At 44.5% G+C, this 26,166-nt stretch overlaps 1 protein-coding gene across 2 annotated transcripts in view; it reads left to right on the top strand.

Annotated features, from left to right (window-relative positions):
* The window catches only part of SLC6A9 (solute carrier family 6 member 9), a 159,969-nt gene that overhangs the window by 115,846 nt on the left and 17,957 nt on the right, over positions 1-26,166 (top strand). For both annotated transcript variants that reach the window (XM_033917126.1, XM_033917125.1), the window contains 3 exons: positions 4,488-4,770; positions 19,091-19,223; positions 24,094-24,228. In XM_033917126.1, the coding sequence (XP_033773017.1) occupies positions 4,488-4,770; positions 19,091-19,223; positions 24,094-24,228 (551 nt within the window). The remainder of the gene's footprint in view (positions 1-4,487; positions 4,771-19,090; positions 19,224-24,093; positions 24,229-26,166) is intronic.

Here is a 26,166-nt window from a genome sequence, read left to right as displayed (position 1 = left end):
TAAAACTTTTCTCTTTAAAGACGCCTATACTCTTTAGTACCAGCTCGTTTCTCAAACCCTCAACTTCTGTGAAGCTTTGAAACACCAAAAACGCTTCTTTTGAAGCGAACCCCACCCTAATGTATTACCATTCCCCATTTAACTCCCTTTTTTAATTAATTTTACTTCGATGTATTTAAAAACTTCCCCTCTCCAACTTCCCTTTTGTTCCTTGTACATCAATGTGAACCCATCTAGTATTTTTAATATTTGATAAGATATTGCTTTTATTTACCTTTTTATTTCTTTTTTTTAATCTCATTATATTGTACACCATCAAAAATAAAGAAACTTGAAACGACAGGACAACTGAGCCATTGTGACATCAATGCTGAGTTTGGCTCTTACGCATTGTTGGAATGAGGCATTATGACATCACAATCTCTATATAGGTACTTATTTTGTACCTGGGGCAACAGAGGGATAAGTGACCCGCCCAGAGTCACAGGGAGCTGCAGTGGGAATCGAACCCCGTTCCCCAGGATCTCAGTGTGCTGCACTCCTGCATTCCAGAACATAGACTGTGAAACCGTTTCACAATCCCTCATGTACACTCAGTGGCATAGTAAGGAGAGAGGTGGGGGGGAGTGCGGACCACCCTGGGTGTGTCTTCATGGCGGTGACTGCACCAGCACCTCTCCCGCTTCCTTCTTGAAACGTTTGCCGGCATGAGCAGCATCTCGCACTGGCCTCGGCTCCTTTCTGACATCACTTCCTGGTCATGGGGAATATCCAGTTAAACTAAAATGCAATAAACTGGTGCTAATAGGTTTAGGACAGCCATTTTGGAGGAGTGTGTATTGAACCATTAGCACCTGGAATTTTAATGTCAACACTAGCAGAATACACTTTTCTTCCTCTATAACTCTAGAAACATGAGTAGGGATGAGGCACATTAATCTCCCACCTTCTTAATTAAGTAATTAATATAAATTCAAATGTCTTTGATGTTTCCTATATGTAGGTGTACATTTACATCTCCAAGGCAAAAAGAACTGTCAATTGAGAAAGAGACAAGTAGCCAACCCCAGATTCTATATAATTTATTTATTCAAATTTTCTATACTGTTCTCCCAGGGGAGTTCAGAACGGTTTACATGAATTTATTCAGGTACTGAAGCATTTTCCCTATCTATAGTGGAGGGCTCACAATCTATCTAATGTACCTGGGGCAATGGGGGATTTAGTGACTTGCTCAGGGTCACAAGGAGCAGCATGGGTTTGAACCCAAATTCAGGGTGCTGAAGCTGTACCTTTAACCATTGTGCCACACTCCCCAAAGTTGGATGCACAGATTTGGGTATAGAGGCCAGATACGCATGTAAACTAATTAATCAGTTTGGTGGTAACAATCAATTATTGATGTTAGACTTAATTGGCACTAATTTGGATTTACTCTACATTTGCATTTGCCCTGACTCTATAAATGGCGCCTAGCGGCACTGAAAATCGAGTTAGGCACTGGTAGGCATCTCCAACATAGGCACCAGTATATTAGGCCAGGTTTTCCAGGCCCAAATTTCACCCCTAATCACACTTACTTTTCATGTTAGAAAAATGCTAAAGACTGAATTATATGTTGAGGCTTTTTTTTCATATTCTGCTGCTAATTGGTCATGATATTCAGAATGTAATTAAGGTGATTTAATATAGCTTAGTTTGCTAAAATATTGTCCTTTCAGTATTTGAGGGACCCTGTTAATATGCAATTAAAAATGTCTTTTATGTATTTTGTCTGGAACCACTTAGGGATAAGCAGTCTATAAATTTTAGAAATAAATAACTAAATTAAATAAACAATCGTTTTTAATTGTTTTTTATTGACATTTTAAATTGTTACGCCAATTTTGAGCCCAGCTAGACAAACAGGGAAAATGCTTGAGTGTCTGAATAAATTCACGTAAACCATTCTGAACATTATAGCAAATTGAATTAATTAATTAAGCCATTTAGAAAATGTTAAGTTCCACGCTGAAATCAGCTAGGTGTCGCCAATCTAGGCGCCATTTATAGAATCAGGCCCAGAAGGGGGTGTGGCCAGGTCAGGGTTACTTGCTCAACTTGCATTCCAAGATTTACACCAGGTTTTAGCTGTCACGAGTGCGAGAATCTGCTCTATAGAACCGGACTTAGAGCGGGTTTTTCCCGCTGCCTAAATCCGAGTGTCACTAAAGTGTCCTTGAGGGCCGCAATCCAGTCGAGTCTTCAGGATTTCCACAATGAATATACATGAGATCTATTTGCACTCACTGCTTTCATTGTATGCTAATAGATCTCATGCATATTCATTGGGGAAATCCTGAAAACCCGACTGGCTTGTGGCCCTCAAGGAGGGACTTTGACATCCCTGCACTAAGGGATCATGTCTCTCCAGGGACTCCTCAAATCTAACCTCTTTCCATTTCAGTTCATAACATGATATTCTCTGCCAAGGTGTCTTCTGATTTCACAAAGGAAGTTTGAAAAGAGTCTCCAGCTTGAGCGTTAGCAGTCATCCAGCTCCCGTAGAAACTGTTGGCAGAGAGAAGCTTCAATACCTAACCGTGTCTTCAGAATTCTGTCTGCCTTTTGTTCCCCTTGTGGACTCTCTGCCAACAAGAGCCCTTCCTTTGTGCTTTCTGGAGCTGGTGTCACTCAGCTTTCTCTCCGGACCAGAGCTATGTTGTGTAACACTTTCCCTGCTGCATTTGGTGACTGTGTGGCGAATCCTGAGATTTGAAGCAAATTCTCCTCGGGAGAGTCCGTTCTTGAGTAATCGGTTTCTTCTCCCTCCGTTTCAATAAGCTGTTAAAAGAGCTGGGCCCCCATGAAGAGACTAAATTGGTTAGGGCTTCTCAGCTTGGAGAAAAGACTGAGAGGGGGGTGTTCTAGAAGTTTATGAAATTATTACCTGGATAGAACCATTGAAATAGGAACAATTGTTTCGCTTTCGACAACATAAAAACAAGAGGACACTCCGTGAAACTGATGAGTAGCATAAGAACATAAGATTTGCCGCTGCTGGGTCAGACCAGTAGTCCATCGTGCCCAGCAGTCCGCTCACGCGGCAGCCCTTAGGTCAAAGACCAGTGCCCTAACTGAGTCTAGCCTTACCTGCGTATATTCTATTCCAGTAGGAACTTATCCAACCTTTTTTTGAATCCCTGGAGGATGTTTTCCCCTATAACAGCCTCCGGAAGAGCATTCCAGATTTCTACCACTCTCTGGGTGAAGAAGAACTTCCTTACGTTTGTACGGAATCTTTTCCCTTCTAACTTTAGCGAGTGCCCTCTCATTCTCTTTATCTGCTAAGTCAATCCCCTTCAATATCTTGAATGTTTCGATCATGTTCCCTCTCAATCTCCTCTTTTCAAGGGAGAAGAGGCCCAGTTTCTCTAGCCTCTCATTGTACGGCAACTCCCCCAGCCCCTTAATCATTTTTGTTGCCCTTTTCTGGACCCTTACGAGTAGAACTATGTCCTTTTTCATGTACGGTGACCAGGTGGGAGCATAACATGGCCCAGTACAGCGGCATGATAACCTTCTCAGATCTGTTTGTGATCCCCCTTCTCAATCATTCCTAGCATTCTGTTTGCCCTTTTCGCCGCCGCCACACATTGCGCGGATGGTTTCATTGACTTGTCTACAAGTACTCCCAAGTCTCTTTCCTGGGGGGTCTCTCTGAGCAGATTGAAAACAAACCGTAGGAAGCTTTTTCAACATAGCACAGAATTAAACTGTGGAATCCGAGGATGTGGTCAGGCTGGCTGATAGTGGGATTCAAAAGAGGTTTGGACAAGTTCTTGGAGGAAAAAGTCCATTCAAAAATATAAGCTGTATAGACTTGGGCGAGTCATTGTTCTTCCTTGGAAGTGAATTATGGGAAATAGGGGGGAAATATGGGAAAATCTCTGGGTGCTGTTTCTTGTGCTTCATTCTGGTTAAAAAGCAACGCGCTATGCAAACTGTACTTTTATCTGGGTAAAGGAGGGTAATTGTCAGCCAAACTAATTTATGTAGGTCAGTGGCGTAATGAGGGAGGGAGGGAGTTGCCCAGGATGCCATGCCATGCACCCCCTACATTTTCCTGATACTCACGTGCCTCCCCTCCCGTGTACCTCTTGAAATGTGTACCTGCATGAGCAGCATCTTTCATCTTCTGCTCATGCCGGCCTCGGTTCCCTGATGACATCATATCCTGGTCCCATGACCAGGAAGTGAAGTCAGAAGGAAGCCAAGGCTGGCACAAGGAGGAGGTGGAAGATGTTGCTTGTGCCAGTGAACATTTCAAGAGGTCAATGAGAGGGGCAGAGAGGAGGAGAGGCACCGGTGCCCCCCGCCAAGACGGCACCTGGGGCGGTCTGACCCCCCTTACTGCGTCACTGATGTAGGCAAATGGCTACAGCCCTTGATAGGGTTTCCTTCTGCTGTCAACTCCCTCTCCCTCATAATTTTCTCCTCTCTCGCAGGAATCGGTTATGGCATGATGGTGGTGTCCACGTACATCGGTATTTATTATAACGTGGTGATCAGCATTGCCTTCTATTACTTCTTCACCTCTATGACTCGGGTTTTGCCATGGACGTACTGCAACAACACCTGGAACACGTGTGATTGTATCAGTGTACTGAGCCCCCCATCAAACACCACCAACACCTCTGGGCTCCAGCACTCAGCTCAGGCAACACTCAGTCTGTCTCAGATAGTGAACCAGACCCTAAAAAGGACGAGCCCCAGTGAAGAGTACTGGAGGTAAGAGAGAGCCTTCTTCAAAGTACATCTGCCTGCTGTCTCACTTCCACTACTTCAGCTGTGTTCTACCACATTCTCACACTAAGTGGCACATGAATCCACACTGAATATACTGGTGCCACTGATCCATGGTCTCACACTGAGTACACCAGTGCCATTGTCACATGATCTGAAATAATGCCACTGTCCCACACTCTCATACCAACTAACCCTGGGCAAGTCACTTAATCCTAGAGTGAATGCCAAAGTTATAAAAAGGCGGTATACAAGTCCCCATTTCCATCAATGAGTTTCACATTGACTAGAGGAGACTTAGAGGGGATATGATAGAGACTTATAAGATCATGAAGGGCATAGAGAGAGTAGAGAGGGACAGATTCTTCAAACTTTCAAAAAATAAAAGAACAAGTGGACATTCAGAAAAGTTGAAATGGGACAGATTCAAAACGAATGCTACATAAGAACATAAGAACATAAGCAATGCCTCTGCTGGGTCAGACCTGAGGTCCATCATGCCCAGCAGTCCGCTCACGCGGCGGCCCAACAGGTCCAGGACCTGTGCAGTAATCCTCTATTTATACCCCTCTATCCCCTTTTCCAGCAGGAAATTGTCCAATCCTTTCTTAAACCCCTGTACTGTACTCTGCCCTATTACTCCCTCTGGAAGCGCATTCCAGGTGTCCACCACTCGTTGGGTAAAGAAGAACTTCCTAGCATTCGTTTTAAATCTGTCCCCTTTCAACTTTTCCAAGTGTCCTCTTGTTCTTTTATTTTTCGAAAGTTTGAAGAATCTGTCCTTCTCTACTCTCTCTATGCCCTTCATGATTTTATAAGTCTCTATCATATCCCCTCTAAGTCTCCTCTTCTCCAGGGAAAAGAGACCCAGTTTCTCCAATCTCTCAGCGTATGAGAGGTTTTCCATCCCTTTTATCAAGCGTGTCGCTCTCCTCTGAACCCTCTCGAGTAACGCCATATCCTTCCTAAGGTACGGAGACCAATATTGGACGCAGTATTCCAGATGCGGGCGCACCATCGCCATCGCCCGATACAATGGCTAGGAAATTCTTCTTTACCCAACGTGTGGTGGACACCTGGAATGCGCTTCCAGAGGGCGTAATAGGGCAGAGTACAGTACAGGGGTTTAAGAAAGGATTGGACAATTTCCTGCTGGAAAAGGGGATAGAGGGGTATAGATAGAGGATTACTGCACAGGTCCTGGACTTGTTGGGCCGCCGCGTGAGCGGACTGCTGGGCATGATGGACCTCAGGTCTGACCCAGCAGAGGCATTGCTTATGTTCTTATGACTACATCAGTGCCACTTTCCCCCAGTTTCATTCTGATTATACAAGTGCCAGCATTGTCCATGGTCTCATACCGATTGCACTATATCCAACTGAATGTAAACGTTACAAATACCAAGTACTATATCAAACTACAGGCTACTTCTGAGCTATTACTAGGACCTCCATCCGTCAAAAAAGTGTGGAGAAAAAAAGCAGACCTCAATAATGTGGCTCTTCAGCTTTGAATCAATCTATAAGAGCACTTATCATAGGCCAATGCTGAAAAAACTCCACTTAAATCATTCACTTTCATCCATTTGTCTCCATTATTATTAACTCACTAGTCTTTAAGCCCGTTACATTAACGGGTGCTAGAATAGATGTGTCTGTCTGTCTGTGTTTCTTTCTCTCTCTCTCTCCTTGGCCACTGTCTGTGTCCTTCTATCTTCCCCCCCCCCAAGCAAAACTGTCTGCCCCCAGCACACCCCTCCACCCAAAGCAGCCCCCTTTCCCTCTCTCTGACTGTCTATCCGTGGCCCCCTTCTGTATTCACCCCAGAGCAAAGCTGTTTGCCCCCAGCACAGACCTCCCCCCAAAGCAGCCCCCTTTCCCTAACTGTCTCTCCATGGCCCCTTCTGTCTTCCCCCCACAGCAAAGCTGTCTGTCCCCAGGACACTTTCCCCCCCCCCCCCGAAGCAGCCCCCTTTCCCTCTCCCTGTCTCTCCATGGCCCCTTCTGTCTTCCCTTAGTGGCCCCAGTGCCGCCTTCCATGTCCTTAATGTCCCATTCAATGTCCTTAGTACCCTCAGTGCCTCCTTCCTATATCCTTAGTGCCCTCAGTGCCCCCAGTGCCTCCTTCCCATGTCCTTAGTGCCCTTTCCTCTGTCCTTAGTGCCCCCAGTGCCTCCTTCCAATGCCCCCCCTCAATGCCTTTTAGACTTTTTTCCAGCCACACCCTCCCCCCGAAGCCAGCCTGCCTGCCTCCCATCCCCCTGTGCAGTATAACCTTTAATTTCTACCCCCCCAATTCTCCCATACAGTAGAATTCGGCATTTGCAGCGTGTTTCTATCTATCCCCCCCCGCCCCCCCCACGCCACTACCGCTGCCATGCAGCCGACCCCACTGACCCTCCCATCGTGAGACGAACACAAACCTCCGGCCTGCAGCAGCTCCACAGCACTCTACTGTCCTGATTTCCTCGGCAGTGAAAATCAAGAGAGTAGAAGGCTGGAAGCAGAATGTTTACAGTGCTGTGGAACTGCTGCAGGCCGGAGGTTTGTGTTCATCTCGCGGTGGGATGGTTGGATGGTAGGCTCAACCCGCTGGCCCCGGGGGTCCTCCCGCAGGCACGAATGGTAGCAAGGTTCGGATGCGCACCGCCACGCGCACAGGGCTCTCGTCGACCCGGGGCTTCGGCGCCATCGACGGAGGGAAAGAGGCGCGAGCCGCGCATTCAAGGAAAGCGCACCCGCTTCATCTTGTTACTTCGGCAGCCACCCCCTCCCCCGGAGCGACTCCGACCTCTACCGGGCCCTCCAGTAGCTCACACTCCCACATCCGTGCCCTCCCAGCAGGGAATTTTGAAAGCAGCGGTGCGAGGTGGAGAGCAGGGAGGCTGTGGTGACGTAATACGCGCGCATGCGCACTCGTGCTGCTGCGACAGATCAGGGAACACGCGACGCGAGTGCGCATGCGCGCTTAGCTTTTTATTATTATTGATGTGTATAATGTAATATTACACTGATGTGAGTCCATTATAAATGACTTCAGTTTTCTCAAATACAAAATTTTCATATGTCTATATGGGTTAAAACATATAAACTTATCTTCACTTCATAATCTTCTTACACATCTTCCTTTGTCAGGATTCTTTCTCTCTCACTTCACTTCTTGTTTTTATGTTGTTGAAAGCTCCTGTTTTTGCTTATATCATAAGCTACATCAGGAGATCTTAAAAATAATCTCTTCCCACATACTGTTAACCCCACTTTTCAATTCTTTCAAACTAGCCGCAGCTGTAGTGACAGGCACTAGCCTTTAAGAGCACCTGCTGATGACATCATCTTTCTGCGCCATTCACTCTGATTGGTTAAAAAAAAAAAAAAGGTTGCAATTCCATAATTGTATTCAAGCCCCTAGGATACACAGTCTCCAAGCGATCAACCCACATGGTTTGCTATAGTAGCTCACACTGATTACACCATGCCACTAGTCCAAGGTCACACTCTCTCTGCACCAATGACATCATTCCACAGTCTCAGACTGACTAGAGCATGCCACCAAAGTCCCAGATTTTCACACTGACGACACCAGTGCACCACCGTCCCATGGCTCACAATGAGCCAACTAATGCCATTGCCCCACAGTCTCTTGCTTAGTATACTAATACCAGTAGTGTCACACAGTCTCACAAAGAGTACACCTGTGCCACTGTGTCCCAAAATTGCATAGAAAAATGAAGGCAGAGAAAGACCACATGGCCTCTCTAGGAGTAGTCTGCCGATCCAGAGATCTCATACGAAGCATATCAACGCACTCTCACTGGTGCAGTGGCTTAGCTAGGGTAGGAGGTGCCCGGGACAGTGGCATCCCTGTGCCCTCCTCTCTGGCCCCCATCCCGCTCCTTCCGCCCCCTCTCCTTCCCTGCCCCCACGCCACACTCGCTCCCTCCCTTCCACCTGTACCTCTTTAAACCTCCGCCAGTGTGAACTGCTTCTCTGGCCTGCCGCTCACGCCAGTGTTGGCTTTCCCTCTGATGTCACTTCCTGGCCTCGCGACCTGGAAGTGATTTCAAAGGGGAGCCGGGCCGGCACAAGCAGCCAGCCAGAGAAGTTGCTTGCTCTGGCGACTGTTTAAAGCGGTACGGGGAAGGAGAAGGGAGAGTACAAGTGTGGCGTGGAAGGTGGAGAGGTGCCCCCACAAAACAGCGCCTGGAGTGGTCCGCCCCCTGGACCCTCCCCTTACTATGCCAGAATTTCATGCCGAGTACATCAGTGGTGCTACTCTCCCACAGTCTTGCACTAAATACCCACATAAAGTACTGTCCTGTCTTTGTCCAGTGTAACTTATGCAGTTAACTGAATAAGGGGTGCCGAGTGAGGATCTGTCAAGGGGAAGAAAAACTCCTGCTGGTATCCAAACTTGGGAAAAGGTAAAACTGGGGCTTTAGTAGGTTACTTTATTGTTCTTCTCTTTTACTTTTTTAGTTCAGTACACACCCCCTCCATATTCATGACTTCAGTTATTTGCGGTTTTAGTCTGGGTGATTCACCCCCACCTCCCGGACCTCGCCACTTACTTGCTTTTTAAAACCTGGTGGTCTTGCAGGAACTCGTGGCAACCATTTTTGTTCCCGGCTCTGCACGGAGCAGGAGTGTAGGAAGATCACTCCTGCCCTGCTTCACTGCTAGACCACCAGGCTTTAAAAAGGAAGTACAGTGAACAGGTCCGGGAGACGGGGATGGCCCTAAAGTTATTCGCAATTTTTCTATATTCACGGGCCAGCTCAGCCCCTAACCCCTGCGAATATGGAGGGAGAAGTGTACTCTGCTTTTCAGCAAAGTCATTTTAGGTCATAGTGTAGCCTTTAGAGTCTTTTATGGTTTTTATATAAAAAGTGTTTTAGTCTAGAATAGATTAGTACATTATTTTATTTAAAGTACTTGCTCACCTAGCAAGGGAGTTTTAGGGATAGGTTTTCTTTACTTAGCACAGGAAGTCTCTTGGTGTATCTAGGCTATCATTTCAAGGGACTATTATAAAATTGTATAAAGCACAGCTAATAGGGACAGGCAGCTTCAGTTTAGACTTTCATTTTTTCCCCAACCACTCCTGGTGTGAACCAATTAGAAGACTAAAAAAAAAAGTAATTAGTTATTCTCTATTAGCTAGTAATTAGCTCTTAAGAAATAGTCTGAGATTTCCCCCAAGCCATCTCAATAATGGCCCATGGACTTATCTTGTAGGAAATTGTTCAAACCTTTTTTAAACCCTGCTAAGCTAACTGATTTCACCGCATTCTTTTGTTAATGAATTCCAGAGTTTAATTACACGTTGTGTGAATAAATATTTTCTCCGATTTGTTTTAAATCTATTGAAATTATAAAATTGTCCATTTATATAGTGGACAATTTTATTAAAACAAAAAAACACATACATTTTCACAGGTAAAGCTTAAAAATGACCTTGCCGAGGACAGTCTTCCAACGGTCCCCACCTTCTCACTAGTTTTCAAAGGCAAAAAGGCCCATGTGTTTTCCCTTTGAAAGCTTCATATGGCTACTTAGCTCACACTCATTGGCGCATGAACGTGGTGCCACGTGAACTGCTGGGGGACTAGCCCTACCCTTCTTGTTCTCCAAATTCATATGTTGCAGCTCTTGATTTGTACTTCTGATAGATCTACTTCGAGGGTGGAGGACCGGGAGGGGGGTTTGCCAGAGCTATTGAAAAGCTCCCCATTCAGCCATTTCGGCCTGGCAGGAAACTCTCTGAATGCAAACGACTTCCTGCAATGAGCTCCAGACCCCCCAGTGGAATTCAGGCTTCAGGGAGAGTCCACCGCCCTGGCACAGACCCTGACAGCCCCTCTGATAAAAAGGACCGCCATCTGACTATAATAACAACTACACAAAGCCATTGTTCCTCTCCCAGGAATAGCTGGAGGAATTCCTACCTAATACATTCAGACGGTTTGCTTTTCAAACAATGAGCAAATTTCCAGCTGTGGATGTGAGATAGAGAGCGAGAGCTGGGGGGTGGTCCAGTATATGTCTGCCCGTGAATTTAATATGAGCTTTTACAATTAAATCAAAGTTTGTGTGCAGGAATTTGGCGAACATCAGGAGCTGGTTATTGTGCTGTGCTTCAGATGCAGAAAGACCTTCCTTGCTGAGGAGGGAGATGACAATACGACTACTTAGGGTACCAGACGACCTCCTTTTCGAGGACATGTCCGGGGGTCCGGATGCCTTATCAAAATCGCGTGTGTGTGACATCATTGCGTCATGTCCAGATGCCATCTGGGGGGCGGGGCTGAGGGCGGAACAGGACATGATACAGGCGGCCCTGGGGCATGGCCATGGGTCCATTACTCTTAATGTCACCCTTACTATTACTACTACTATGAATTATTTCTATAGCGCTACCAGACGTATGCAGCGCTGTACAGTGTCACAAAGAAGACAATCCCTGCTCCAAAGAGCTTACAATCTAAACAGCCAAAACAAACAGGATGTCATGGATCCAGTTAAGGGGAAAGGTTAATCTGCTGGCTGGGCTGGAGGGCAGAGGGGAGTACTGGACAACTGAGCCATTGTGACATCACTGATGAGGTTGGCTCTTATTGGTGGAATGAGGCATTATGACATCACCATCTCAGCTCTGCTTCCCAAAGACTGAAACTTTTCACACTACCACTACTACTATGAATTATTTCTATAGCACTACTGGACATACACAGTGCTGTACAGAGTCACAAAGAACACAGTCCCTGCTCGAAAGAGCTTACAATCTAATCAATCAAGATAGACAAACAGGATACCAGGGTAGGGGTTACAAATAAAGGGGATGGTAAAACTGATGGCTGAGGTGGTGAGCAGAGGGCAAAGTTGAAGGCTGTCATCTCAAAAAGGTGGGTTTTCAGCCTACTTATGAATGAGGGAAGGGGTGTGACACAGGGACTCAGGTAGTTTATTCCAGGCATATGGGCAGCAAGTTGAAAGGAACGAAGTCTGGAATTGGCAGTGGAGGAGAAGGGCACAGGTAAGAGCAGCTGATCTGAGGAAAAGAGTTCCCGGGGAGGCATATAAGGAGAGATACTGAGGGACTGTGGCATGAACACGCTTGTAGGTTACTAATAGGAGTTTGAACTGTATGCGAAGGCAGATAGGAAGCAAGTGGAGTAATATGAGGAGAGGAGTGAGGGACTGTAGTGAGGCTAGATGATAAGTCATGCAGCAGAGTTTTGTACAAATTGTAAGGGGTAGAGGTGGGAGACCTGTTAGAAGTAAATTGCAGTAGTGTAAGCGTCAGGTCATGAGAGTGTAGACAAGGGTTCAGGTAGTGTGCTCAGAGAGGAAGGAGCGAATTTTGCTGATGTTGTCGAGACAGAAGTGATAGGCTGTAGCAGAGGTCAGAGTCGAAAATGAACAAGGTCACAAGCAAAGAAGACTGGAGAATGGAGGGTTGAGGAGCAGCTCAGTCATGGACATGTTTAGTTTCAGGGGGTGGCAGCAATGTCAGCCAGACAGGCAGAGACTTTTTCTTGGATTTTAACTGAAATATCATAGAAACATAGAAAGATGACGGCAGATAAGGGCCATAGCCCATCAAGTCTGCCCACACCATTTACCCACCCTCTTAAGTCTACTGACTCCTGAAAGTATAATTGTGATTATACTGTCACTCTACTGACCCGCTCATTCAGTCCTAGTGACCCTATCCCTTGGCATGACCTCGCAGGGATCCCACATAGGTATCCCATTTGTTCTTGAAGTCTGGGATGCTGCGTGCCTCGACCACCTGCACTGGAAGCTTGTTCCAATGCTCAATCACTCTCTCCGTGAAGAAGTACTTCCTGGCGTCTCCACGAAACTTCCCTCCCTTGAGTTTGAGCGGATGTCCTCTTGTGGTCGAGGGTCCCTTGAGAAGAAAGATATCCTCTTCCACCTCGACCCGTCCCGTGATGTACTTAAAAGTCTCAATCATGTCTCCCCTCTCCCTACGCTCTTCGAGAGTGTAGAGCTGCAATTTGCTCAATCTTTCTTCGTACGGGAGACCCTTTAGCCCCGAGACCATCAGGTGTAGAGAGGTAGATCTGGGAATCATCAGCATATAGGTGATACTGGAAGCCATGGGAGGAAATCAGGGCACTGAGGGAAGAGCTTACTAATCTACCATTAGCACCATTGCTACTATTACAAGTACAGGCTATTGGGCTTCTGTTCTTATAGTGCTACTGGGTGTACACAAACAAGTAAGATACTTTCCCTATCCAAAATACAATAACGTAATCACTCACTAAAGCTCACAATAGCTTGGTTTCAACTGCCTACAACTGTTAGTGAATTAAATGCTCAGAGAAATGGAGGAAACACACCACCTCACCGCCCAATCATCACATGTTCAAAAACTTGTCAGTTGTGCAACTATTTGAGATATTTTTCGTTTGTGCTCTAAGGCTACACTTTTCACTCTTACAAGCTTTAAATTGGAAATCAAGCTATAAGATAAGTTTGTTGTTCTGATTTCCAATTTAAAGCTTCTAAGAGTGAAAAGTGTAGCCTTAGAGCACAAACGAAAAATATCTCAAATAGTTGCACAACTGACAAGTTTTTGAACATGCGATGATTGGACGGTGAGATGGTGTGTTTCCTCCATTTCTCTGAGCATTTAATTCACTAACAGTTGTAGGCAGTTGAAACCAAGCTATTGTGAGCTTTAGTGAGTGATTACGTTATTGTATTTTGGATATCCTTCTAATCACTCTACTCTCAGCAGTTTAGAGAGTCTTTTTGCCCTATTTTTGTCTAATTGACCAATACTATCTATACAAGGCAGACAAACAGGAAAACTACGGGCCTCTTTTACGAAGCCGTTTAGCGTGGGATGCCGTGGTAACGGCCCCGAAGCCCACAGAGATTTAAAGGGCTTTGTGCGGCTTTGTAGAAGAGGAGGTAAGAGATTGGGGCGTTTCATTTATCTAATCTAACCTTCAGTTTATATACCGGGTCATCTCCCAAGGGAGCTCGACTCGGTTCACAAATGGTTAAGATCAGAGTGACATAGAATATGAACCTAAAGAAAATGCTATTAATGCATCATTTCCAGGAAAACACTGATAGTTGGATTAAGTTGTAAAATTGAATGAAACTGAAAGAATAAAATATACTATTATTGCGACACTTCAATAGGTAAACCTTTAAGATATTGTGTGAACAGACAAGTTTTTAAATCTTTCCGGACCTATCAATCTAATAGAATCAGGAAGTCTATTCCGAGTTTCTACCAGTTTAAACGCCATAGATTTGCTAAGCTTCCCTGGGAATAATTAAAACAACATTGATATTAAACTTCTTTCCTCAATACCACTGTTGATAACACATTCTTAGGTCCAAACTAGAAGTCGCCATGTCTGTCCCAGGTTCTCTGAAATTCAGTCTATTGGAAAATCTGTTCAGAAACATATTATCAGGACTTTAGGAAGCAAGTAAAGACGTGTGCTCTTTGTCGGCCTTTTCTTGATGATCCTCTTCAGAGGAGATTCTGGTAAAGAGAGAAGTGTATTGGTCCAGATAACAGCAACTGCAGGGCCTTCAGGGGATTTGCCCCACCCCCTAAAGGCCCTGAGGACAGTGCTGTGAATTTGACTGGTTGAGTAGGCAACAGGCAGATGCTGCTCAGCCAATCAAATTCAGATCAGAACTGTCAGGGCCTTCAGAGAGTTGATAGAATCCCCAGCCCAAGAGTTCTGCTTTTTTATTTTATTTTTTTAGGGGGGGGGGGTACTTTTTTGATGCAGTTTGACTGGTTGAGCAGGCTGTCTACTCAACAAATCAAACTGCATCAAGGAAAAAGTAAACAACAAAATAAAAAAGCCGGGTTGTAGAGTTGGGGATCCCCTGAAAGCCCTCATCGCAAGTCACCCAGATCAGTGCAACTGACCAGATATTCAGAGGCACTATCCAAACCCTGCCTTTGAATATCCTTACAGACCCCCTCTGTACTATCCAGATAGTGGCACTGAAAATCCTTCTAGCACGCCATGGGACTAGGTGGACCACAGGCAGAATCAGGGTGGTCCTAGAACATATCTGGAAAGGGCAATTTTCAGTTTGCTCTCTGTATAACTTATCCAGATAAGAGTTCTTATGAGCAGTGCAGAACATTCAGCACGCTGTCCTGCCCTAAAAACTGCTAGCATGGTTTTGTAAAAGGTGAGGGTTATTTATTTAGTTTTATATCCCGTCCTCCTAGGAGAACTCAGAACGGGTTACAAGTTTACATATATAACAAAGCCTGGTACAATATAACACGACAAGCATGGCACAATGTGACACAGCATGACGAGCATTGCACGACAAACATAGGATAGCAGCCTAGCATGGCAGACATTGTATTATATATGGTGAATTTATTATATATATTGACCTAGCATGGAAAAACGTGGCTAACATAGTTCGACATGACAGTAAGGCATTTAGCCTACCTAAAGTTGAAATAAGTGCAACTAGGCTGTGTCCTGACCTGGTTTTAGTTAAGAGGATTAGCCCTAATGGTTAGTGCAGTGGCCTGAGAACCTGGGGAGCTGGGTTCATGTCCTACTGCAGCTCTTTCTGACTCAGGACAAATCACTTATCCCTCTATTGCCCCTACTAGGGACAGGAAAGGTACCCACAGAGCAGCAGTATATCGGATCCATGACTCTTAACCCCAAGAATCAAATGAAGGTTGGTACAGCTGAGCTTGGAACACATGACCCTTCTTGACCTTCTGAGTGAATTTGAGAAGGTATACCATATGGAGGGTTAAGGGCCTGCCATCCAGCCCCACTAGAGATACAGTCTGTTCATAAGCAAACCGAGAGATGTTCAATTGTGTTTCATATTCTAGGGTGGAGTAAGAACTGGGTTATGCAACCGAGCAAGGAGCTAGGTGGAATGAAGGGGAAGGGAGAACAAGGCCAAGTTGGAACAGCTCCTGGGGCTCTTCCAGCTGTTTGGGGCCTGCACACGATTTTTCACTGTCAGCAACGGTTTGTTGCTGAACGAGTGTGTGTCCAATCTGGGGCCTAGATATGAATGGTGGCACTTAACAATAATGAGGAGAGAAATTTCACTCAATACCAACATAAAAAGTGTAATGTTTGGTCTGGTAAAGAGGCTTAAAGTGCTGGGTACCAGTGCAAGGGACTGTCTTCAAGATGATCAAACTGTTATTTAAGGGGATTCTCGCCCAGAAATGGATTCTCGCCCAGAAATAGCTAAGAAGAAAAAAAAAAAAAAAAAAAAAAAATTTTTAAATTGAATCAGGTTGGGCAGACTGGATGGACCATTCGGGTCTTTATCTGCCGTCATCTACTATGTTACTATGTTAAGGTAGCTTGTGTGTTGTCTGTGCCCACATGGGTAATGAGTATTTTGTGATCCCTGTGGATGTGGTATACCCAATAGGAGGGTACGTTGTTGCCCTGAAAATAAGACACTGTCTTATATTAATTTTGGGCCCAAAAAAGGCACTAGGTCCAGGTAGGGCTTATTTTTTTCATGTACGTGATCTCCCCTTCATAGAAACATAGAAAGATGACGGCAGAAAAGGGTCAAGGCCCATCAAGTCTGCCCACTCTATAGACCCTCCCCTTAAGATTAGCCAATGTTTTGCCCTGACCCACGTAGGGATCCCACATGGGCGTCCCATTTATTCTTAAAATCTGGCACGCTGCTGGCCTCGATTACCTGTACTGGAAGCTTGTTCCATTGATCAATCACTCGCTCCATGAAGAAATACTTCCTGGTGTCGCCGTGAAATTTCCCACCCTTGAGTTTGAGCGGATGCACCCTTGTGGTTGAGGGGCCTCTGAGAAGGAAAATGTTATCTTCCACTTCTATACGTCCGGTGACGTATTTAAACGTCTCAATCATGTCTCCCCTCTCCCTGCATTCCTCGAGAGTGTAGAGCTGCAAATTGTTTAGTCTTGCTTCGTACGAGAGACCTTTAAGCCCTGAGACCATTCTGGTGGCCATCCTTTGGACCATCCTTTGGGCCATCCTTTGGACCTTCCTCTCCTTCATCCCAATTCTTCCTTTTTCCTTTCTCTCCCCCACATGTGCAGCATCTTTCCTCCCTTCTCATCCATCCCTTATGCAGCAGAACCCTTGCAGATTCTATCCCTCCATTCCTCCCATCCCCCTCATGTAACATCTTTCTATCCCCCTGTCCACCACCTCCCCCCAACCCATCTCTTCCTCCCATCTGAACCGCCAGACAGAAATAAATTCCTTATAACAAACCGGCAGCCTCAGCAGCAATCTAGACCAGTGTTCTTCAACCTTTTTACACCTATGGACCGGCGGAAATAAAAGAATTATTTTGTGGACCGGCAAACTACTAAGACTGAAATTTTAAAAAACATTTTCACCCCGTCTCCGCGAGTTCGGTCCCCGCAAACCATCTGATCCCATCTGCACAAGCCTCAGTTATGATTTTATATTGAACATATTTTATTAAAGTATAAAAAGAAACAATATTCTGCACAATTGTCATTTTATAAATATAAATATTCAGAGCAAGGACCAACAAAACCCCTGTCTCCCCTCCCCTTCACATATATCCCCTCTACTATCAAGAAAACTGAACAAGCCAAATTATTACAGAATGCTTCACAGAAATATCATGCTAACAGAATACTGCAATCACACATGACAGGAATAGTGTTAGGCTTTGCAGTCCCCAGTTATGTCTCTAGCAGGATATATATTTCAAATCTGATATATTCTAATGACAAAATAGAAATAAAATGATTTTTTTCTACCCATTTTGTTCTGTCTTTTCTTAAATTTCTTTCCAAGGTCTTCAAGTCTATCTGCCACTTCTGTCCCTTCCTGTCTTCTACCTATTATTCCAATATCCAGAACCTCCTTTTTCTTCTTACTGCATCCACCCACCTACTCAGTCAAGTCTGCTTTTTTCCTTCACCCTACAACCTCCATGTCCAGCATCTTCCTGTGTTCTTTTTTTCTTCTCATTGCTGAGCCATCCAGCCAACCACCATCTTTCCCCATCCCAGTGCCTCCCCTCTTTTCCCCATCTTAATCCAGCAGATACCTTCCATCACTCTACTCCCTCCATTCCTTATTCAGCATCTTCTCCTTGTCTCCCTATTCCCCCTTCATCATGTCCAGCATATCCCCTCTGTCTCCCTACTCCCTCTACCCATGTCCAATATCTGACTTCTGTCTTCATACTCCATCCTCATGTTCAGCATTTTCCATGTCTCTCTGCCCCCTGCAAGGTCCAACATCTATCTCTGTGTCCCTATTCTTCCAATTCCCACCTAGTTCCAATAACTATCCTCCCCCAAGGGGATCCACCATCTTCCTTCTGTCACACCAATCCCCCCTCCTGGGTCTACCATCCCCTTCCAACAACACCTATATCACATTTTTCCCTCTCCTCATAATCCAGCATCTCTTATTTCCTCCCTTGGCTGCTGGCCCTGATCCACTCTTCCAGCACTCAATTGCTATTAGCCCTGCCTTCGACCCCGGTTCTGCTAAACTTGGCAGCAAAAACAAAGACAAACCCTGCCCTACATTCAATTATGGTCCCGCTAAATCAGACGGCTAGAATGAAGACAGAAGCTGCGGGACCTTTCCTCTTGCCTGAATTGCTATTCGCTACAAGCTCTGCCGGTCTCAATCCTGCCCCTCAAAAATAGGAAGTCACTTCAGAAGGGGGCAGGATCAAGATCGGCAGAGCCTATAGCGATGCAGGCAAGAGCAAAAGTCCCGCGGCATCTGTCTTTCTTTTTGCTGGCCATTTGTAGCAGTACCGCAGCTGATCTTAACTCCAACCCTGGAAGGGAAAGGGGAACAGATGCCGACAGGAAATTTAATTTGTAGATCTCGCCGGCCCTGCGTGGACCGGCAGAAATTTTCTATGGACCGGCACCGGTCCGCGGACCGGCGGTTGAAGAACTGTGATCTAGACAGCCAGGGCCGTTCCTCTGCTGCATCACTGATGACGTCATCAGCAATGAGTCAGAGGGATGCCCAGAATATAGAAGGCCGCGAAGCAGCCTGTCTAGATTGCTGCCGATGCTGCCGGTTTGTTATAAGGTATTTATTTCTATCTCGTGGTTCGGATGGGAGGGAGAGATGGGGAGGGAGGGGAAGCGTTGCTGCCGGTGAATCCAGGGACTAGGGCTTATTTTCGGGGGTAGGGATTATATTATGACCTACCCCGAAAATCATATTAGGGCTTATTTGCGGGGGGGAAGCACGGTTTTAATGTCTCTGTGGATGTTTTTGTTTGCAGACGATATGTCCTGAAACTATCGAATGACATTGGGAGCTTTGGGGAAGTGCGCTTACCCCTTCTGGGCTGCCTGGGAGTCTCCTGGGTCGTTGTCTTCCTCTGTCTCATTAAAGGAGTAAAGTCTTCAGGAAAGGTAAGTCCTTCTGACATCTCCTTTTTATCATATGTGACTTGTTAGCCTACCAGGAATCCCCAGCACTAGGGTTACCAGATTTTACTTTAGTAAAATACAGACCCCTAGACCCACTCCCAGGCCCACCCAGTTCCACCTATCCCCACCTCGAAAAGGAGGATGTCTGGTAACCAGTGCTCCCTCTAAGCGGGCGGGTGTTGTGAGCAAACTTTTTTCGCTGTGAGCTAAAAATATCGGGCGCCAGCAAGTTATGAGCCAACTCGCCCGATTCTCCTCTCGCCGCCCTGCCATCTGCCGTACGCCGTGCGCTGTGACGAGAAACTTGTGCGCTGCGATGTAATATTTTGTGCGCCAGCGCACGCCAGCGCAGCTTAGCGGGAACACTGCTGGTAACCCTACCAGCACCTAAGCATTCACATATACAGTATACCCACACTTACCCTCACAGCTATGTGCAAATGCAAATATACACAGAACCACAAACATACATATAACAGCATAGAATAGAGATAACCAGGTCTAGCTGGTTCCAGCTTGATCACTGGCCTTTGCTTCCCTTCCTCGAGGTTCGGTTCTTGGGCCTGTTCGTTTTAACATTTTTATAAGCGATATTGGTGGAGGGCTGGTCAGATAAGATTTGCCTCTTTATAGATGATATTAAAATCTGCAATACTGTAGATACCCCCGATGGTGTGAATAACATGAGGAAGGACCTAGTGAAGTTTGAAGAATGGTCTGAAATTTGGTAGCTAAGATTTAATGCTAAGAAATGCAAGGTTATGCACTTGGGCTGCAAAAACCCCAGGGAACAATGCTGTTTAGGGGGTAAAGAAATTTTGTGCCCGACAGAAGAGCGGAACATAGGTGTGATGGTATGTGATGATCTTAAGGTGGCCAAACAGGTTGAAAAGGTGATAGCGAAAGCTAGAAGGATGCTAGGTTGCATAGGGAGAGGTATAGCCAGTAGGAAAAAGGAGGTATTGATGCCCCTGGATAAGACTCTGGTGAAACCTCATTTAGAATATTGTGTACAATTCTGGAGGCCACACCTTTAAAAAGATATATAAAGGATGGAGTTGGTCCAGAGGAAGGCTACTAAAATGGTATGTGGTCTTCGTCATAAGGCGTATGGGGACAGACTTAAAGATCTCAATCTGTATGCTTTGGAGGAAAGGCGGGAGAGGGGAGATGTTTAAATACCTACATGGCATAAATGCACGAGTCGAGTCTCTTTAATTTGAAAGGAAGCTCTGGAATGAGAGGGCATAGGATGAAGTTAAAAGGTGATAAGCTCAGGAGTAATCTGAGGAAATACTTTTTTTACAGAAAGGGTAGTAGATGCATGGAAGGGGTGGTGGAGACAGAGATTGTGTCTGAATTCAAGAAAGCGTGGGACAGGCATATGAGATCTCTTAGGGAACCAGAGTAATCCAAAGAGCAAGACTTCGTATATAAGTCCAGAAGCTGAGCTTTAATCACATAGTTGTGAAATCTGGCCAGCACCACCTAGGTTTTGGTCTCTTTCTCGTGTTCATGTCGTGGACTCACGCGGTGCACACGCTCCACAACAACCTGACCCACAGTGCTCGGCAGGCCCAAAATCTGAGGAAGCCAGGATTCAGCAAAGGAAAGCAACCACATCTTTAACACTTTCCAGTAAGCCAATTATCCAGATATTCTTTCGTTGGCCTCTGCTCTATTGGTCTTCCTCCCTATCCAGAAGCAGTCGGATCTTCTCAGCCGACTATGAATAAGGTATTGGGGGCTGAATCTAATTGAATGCAAATATTTGGTACAGCCCTAATATACATATATAATCATACATATCTGCATAACCACACATGTGTATCAACATACATGCAAGAATTAATGAGGTCAGTGGTCAAAACTGAACTAGAGCAAAGTATTATCACAAACCCACCATATAATGCTGGCATCTGTAGGAGGACAGAGGAAAAGCTTCAGAATTATGGGGGTCTCATAGACAGGTATATTATTAGCCCTCTATTCAGTCATAGACATAAAAACCTCTCTTTTTCCTATATTGCAATTAATTATTAAATTTTTCTTAATTCCTTAATATCTATAGGACGGCTTCTTCATTCAACAATTCTTCTCTTCAATATTTAAAGATCAAGTGAAACTTGAACATATTATATCTGAATAAGACTTGAAAGAACCAATAACCAGTGAAGAATATTATACGCTAAGCCATACCGATCAGGGCTTTCAAATCTTTTTAGACCAAATATCAACCTCGCTGCAGTATTTTGGAGCAGCTGTAATTTTTTAACCAGTTTTGATGTTAAATTCAAGTATAAAGAATTCCGGTAATCAAGTTGAGATAACGATAACATTTGAAGCAATAGTGCAAAACAATGTTAAAATAAATAAGATTTCAGTATCCTAAGTTTTCTCATAATATATAAAATCTTCCTCCATAAATTGGAAATTTGATCTTCAGATGAAAGAAAGGAATGCAAAAGAACACCCTAAGACTTTAGATGTTTTATCTACTTGTACCTGATTGTAACGCAATGGATGAAGGAACAGAAGATACTGAATTATGAAACCAAAGAACCTTTGTCTTACTTGCATTCAATTTCAACTTATTAGTAGAAGCCCAATCTCCGATTCTGTTCCTGGAATCAGAAACCTTAGTAGTAATATCTACCGTATTTAGACTCAATGGAATTAATAGGAAGACATACAAGTCTCAACTGGTAAACATACTTTTTGCAGAGTGTTCATAAAGATATTACAAAGCATAGGAGAGATAGATGAGCCCTGTGGCACGCCACAAAAAGAAGTCCAACTCCTAGCAAAAGTCCCATCCTTCAGCACACTATAATTCTGGTTTACTAAAAATTCTTTAAACGGATTAAGAACTGATCCTCCTATACCCAACTCACAGAGTTTATTGATCAATAAAGTTTGACTAACTGAGTCAAAAGCTGCACTAATTTCGAATTCTGACAAAATAGACTGACGACCATGACTCAACCATTGTTTAACTTTACTTGTTTATTCAAGCTTATAGACCGTTACTAATGACTGGAACAGTCAAATCTGAGCGGTTTACATTAGCTTTCCAATGGTGTCATAAAGCATGGGCTTCTGTAGTGGTGTAACAAAATAGAGCTAATTACATGGGCGGTTGACATGGAGTCAATGTTAATAATAACAATTCAGTGCAATGTTTGGGACGAAACCCAAATTGAGTATCGTACAAACAAGAAGATTGTTCGATAAACTTGAAAGCTGCTTACATACATATAAGCAGAAAAACCAAAATGGAATTGTACATACATATAAGATCATACACATCTGCATAACCACACTTAGCACATGTGTATCTACACACATATGTAAGTGTTTTCAATACATTCACTTCTACATAAACCTATGATGAACCAACATTCTATAAACCAAAGTCAACGGTCCATTTGACAATACAAACTAATTGTTGTGCAAACTGTATTCAGGTCACTTCTCCCCACTTCCTCCATATAAACACCTAAATACGTAACCCCTCTAGTACATATCATTCTACCGTTTTTCCTCAAAAATAAGAGTGTCATTAATTTTGGGTCCAAAAAATGCACTAGGGCTTATTTTTGGGTATGTCTTAATTTTTTCATGCACAACAATCATCTCTCCCTTCCTCTCCTGCACCCCAATTCTTCCTTTTTCCTTTCTCCCCCCCCCCCCCCACCATGTGCACATCATTTCTCCCCTCTTACCCATCCCTTGTGCAGCAGAACCCCACCGACCCTCCCACCGTGAGACTGACATACCTCCACTCTGAGGCCTTCTAAAGCAGCAGAGGTGGGGGTTGCTGAATCAATGAATCTGATTTTTTCTGCAAATCAGGCAGCACTAGTGTCAGGAATGGAGTCAGGGAATATCGGGGACATTCGGGGAGGGGGGTACTTCGGGGGTCAATCTTAACTAGGGCTTATTTTGGGGATAGGGCTTATATTAGAAGCATCTTTAAGAATCATGCTAAGGCTTATTTTCAGGATAGGTCTTATTTTCATGGAAACAGGGTATGTACGTTAAATTGTCTCCCCTCTAGTTGATATCCCCTCCAATATGTTACCTTACCCCCCCAACACAGTTTGTTAACTACATCCCCTCCACCAGGTTGATGTTATGTAAGTTAACTTGTAACCCATTCTGAGCTTTTTGGGAGGACGGGTTGTAAAACTAGATAAATACATGTAAAATCAAACTAAAGACAAATCTGACATGTTTTTCTTTCCATTCTGTTCCTTCTTTCCTCTCTCCCATTCCTTATTTCTCACTGTCTCATTCCTTTCCTCTCATTTGTTTGTCTTCCATCTACTTTTTCTCTTTTCTGATTTTCCTATTTTCTTCTTCATTAACTCTTGCCTTTCTTCCCCCTCATTTCTTACTCTCTACTTCCCCTATTCACTGTTTTTTTTTAAATCTTCCTTGTTCCCCTTTATTTACTTTCTTTTCTCTTTTCTGATTTTCCTATTTTCTTCTTTGTTAACTCTTGCCTTTCTTCCCCTTCGTTTCTTACTCTCTCCTTCCTCTATTCACTGTTTTTTTAAAATCTTCCTTGTTCCCCTTTATTTACTTTCTTTTCTCTTTTCCTATTTTCTTCTTCGTTAACTCTTGTCTTTCTTCCCCCTCGTTTCTTACTCTCTCCTTCCCCTATTCACTGGTTTTTTTTATCTTCCTTGTTCCCCTTTATTTACTTTCTTTTCCCTTTTCTGATTTTTCTATTTTTCTTTCTTCTTCCCTTTTTCTCACTCTTTCTTTCACTGTTTTTATGTTTTTCTCCTTTTTCCTTCCATCCCTCCTTCCTCTCTCTTTATTTCTCTCCCTCTCTCCTTCGCAGGTGGTTTATTTCACTGCCACATTCCCCTACGTAGTCCTGACAATTCTCTTTGTACGAGGGATCACTCTGGAGGGAGCAGTGGATGGGATCACGTATTATCTGACACCTCAGTGGGACAAGATTCTGGATGCTAAGGTTTGTCCCTTATCATTTTATCTTTGTTTTGCTCCATTCCTACCCAGTTCATATGCAGAAACAGGATTAAGCACAGACAAGTGTTTATAGTAGTGTAAACCTTTCTTGCCTGGTGAGCATCAGAACAGGTTACTATAAGTAATTTATGGAACTGGTTTGTGAGGCCAGGTCAGGGACCAGCAAGCTGGCAGGCAAAAGGCACTGAAAATCCATTGGTTCAGCCTAATGGTTACTACAGTAACATAGAAACATAGAAAGATGACGGCAGAAAAGGGCTATAGCCCATCAAGTCTGCCCACTCTACTGTCCCACCCCATTAAGTCAGAGTGCTGCTCGACCCACGTAGAGATCCCACGTGGATGTCCCATTTATTCTTAAAGTCGAGCACGCTAGTGGCCTTGATCACCTGCACCGGTAGTGTGATCCACCACCCTTTCTGTAAAGAAATACTTCCTGGTGTCACCACCAAATCTCCCTCCTCTGAGTTTGAGCGGGTGCCCCCTTGTGACTGAAGGTCCCTTAGGAAAGAATATGTTGTTTTCCACCTCGACACGACCCGTGACGTACTTAAATGTCTCAATCATGTCACCCCTCTCCCTGCGCTCCTCTAGAGAGTAGAGCTGCAACTTGCCCAGTCTTTCCTCGAATGAGAGACCCTTGAGTCCGGAGACCATCCTAGTGGCCATTCACTGGACTGACTCAACTCGAAGTACATCTTTACGGTAATGTGGCCTCCAGAATTGCACACAGTACTCCAGATGAGGTCTCACCATGGTTCTGTACAGTGGCATTATGACTTCAGGTTTACGGCTGACGATACTTCTATTGATACATCCCATCATCCGCCTTGCCTTGGATGAGGCCTTCTCTACCTGTTTGGCAGCCTTCATGTCTGCACTGATGATTACTCCCAAGTCCCGTTCTTCTGAGGTCATAGCTAGTGTTTCTCCATTCAAGGTGTATGTTCTGCATGGATTTCTGCTGCCGAGATGCATCACCTTACACTTCTTTGCGTTGAAGCCCAGCTGCCATGTTGAGGACCAGTTTTCCAACTTGATCAGATCCTGCGCCATACTATCCTTGAGATCGCTTTCACCTACTATATTACACAGTTTGGCGTCGTCAGCAAACAGCGTTATTTTTCCCTGAAGCCCTCGGGTCAAGTCCCTTATGAATATGTTTAAAAGGGATGGTCCCAGGACTAAGCCCTGCGGCACTCCGCCAGTCACCTCCGATGTCTCAGAGAGGGTGCCATTGACCACCACTTTCTGAAGTCTTCCACTTAGCCAATCGTTGACCCATGCAGTTAGTTTCTCACCAAGAACCTGGGGAATTGAGTTCAATTCTTGCTGCAGCTCCTGGTGACCCATTTAACAAGCAATCACGATGGCCAACAGATTCATATAGAGAAGGTATCCTTCAGAGCATATCTACTGGGGATATCATTGATCAAAATTACATCACCGAGGGGAGAGGGGAATATGTTGATGGCTCTCTGAATGAACCACAGAGGGCTCGTTTCATGGAGTTCGCTGATCTTCTGGGTAGAAGGAGGGGGGGGGGGAATTTTGGAATATGGTTTGACAATAGGGGGGTTGTGTGATATGGGGGTTTTCTTCTGATTGGTGTTTGGTTTGTTTGGTGGGAGTTTAGCAAGGGAACCCTATGTATTAGCAGTTTTTTGGATAGCAATATTGTATTGGGGGTATTTTCTTCTGTGAGTGGATGTTTTGAATTGTTTTTTGTATTACTGACTATTTCTATGAAAACTTATAATAAAAATTTACATCACGAGAGGACCTCTTAAGAACAGGCAATAAGCCGAAAATAGCATTAGATTTAGTCTTATCTTTAAAATATTCCCATTTTCCCAGGACATCCACAATATCATTCATAAACATTGGCATATCCTTGAGTTACATAAATGCATTAAGAATG

The sequence above is a fragment of the Geotrypetes seraphini genome, chromosome 12, assembly GCF_902459505.1.
Source record: "Geotrypetes seraphini chromosome 12, aGeoSer1.1, whole genome shotgun sequence".
NCBI lineage: Eukaryota > Metazoa > Chordata > Amphibia > Gymnophiona > Dermophiidae > Geotrypetes > Geotrypetes seraphini.
Note: the sequence above shows the minus strand (reverse complement) of the source record. Positions and strands in the feature narration are given on the sequence as shown.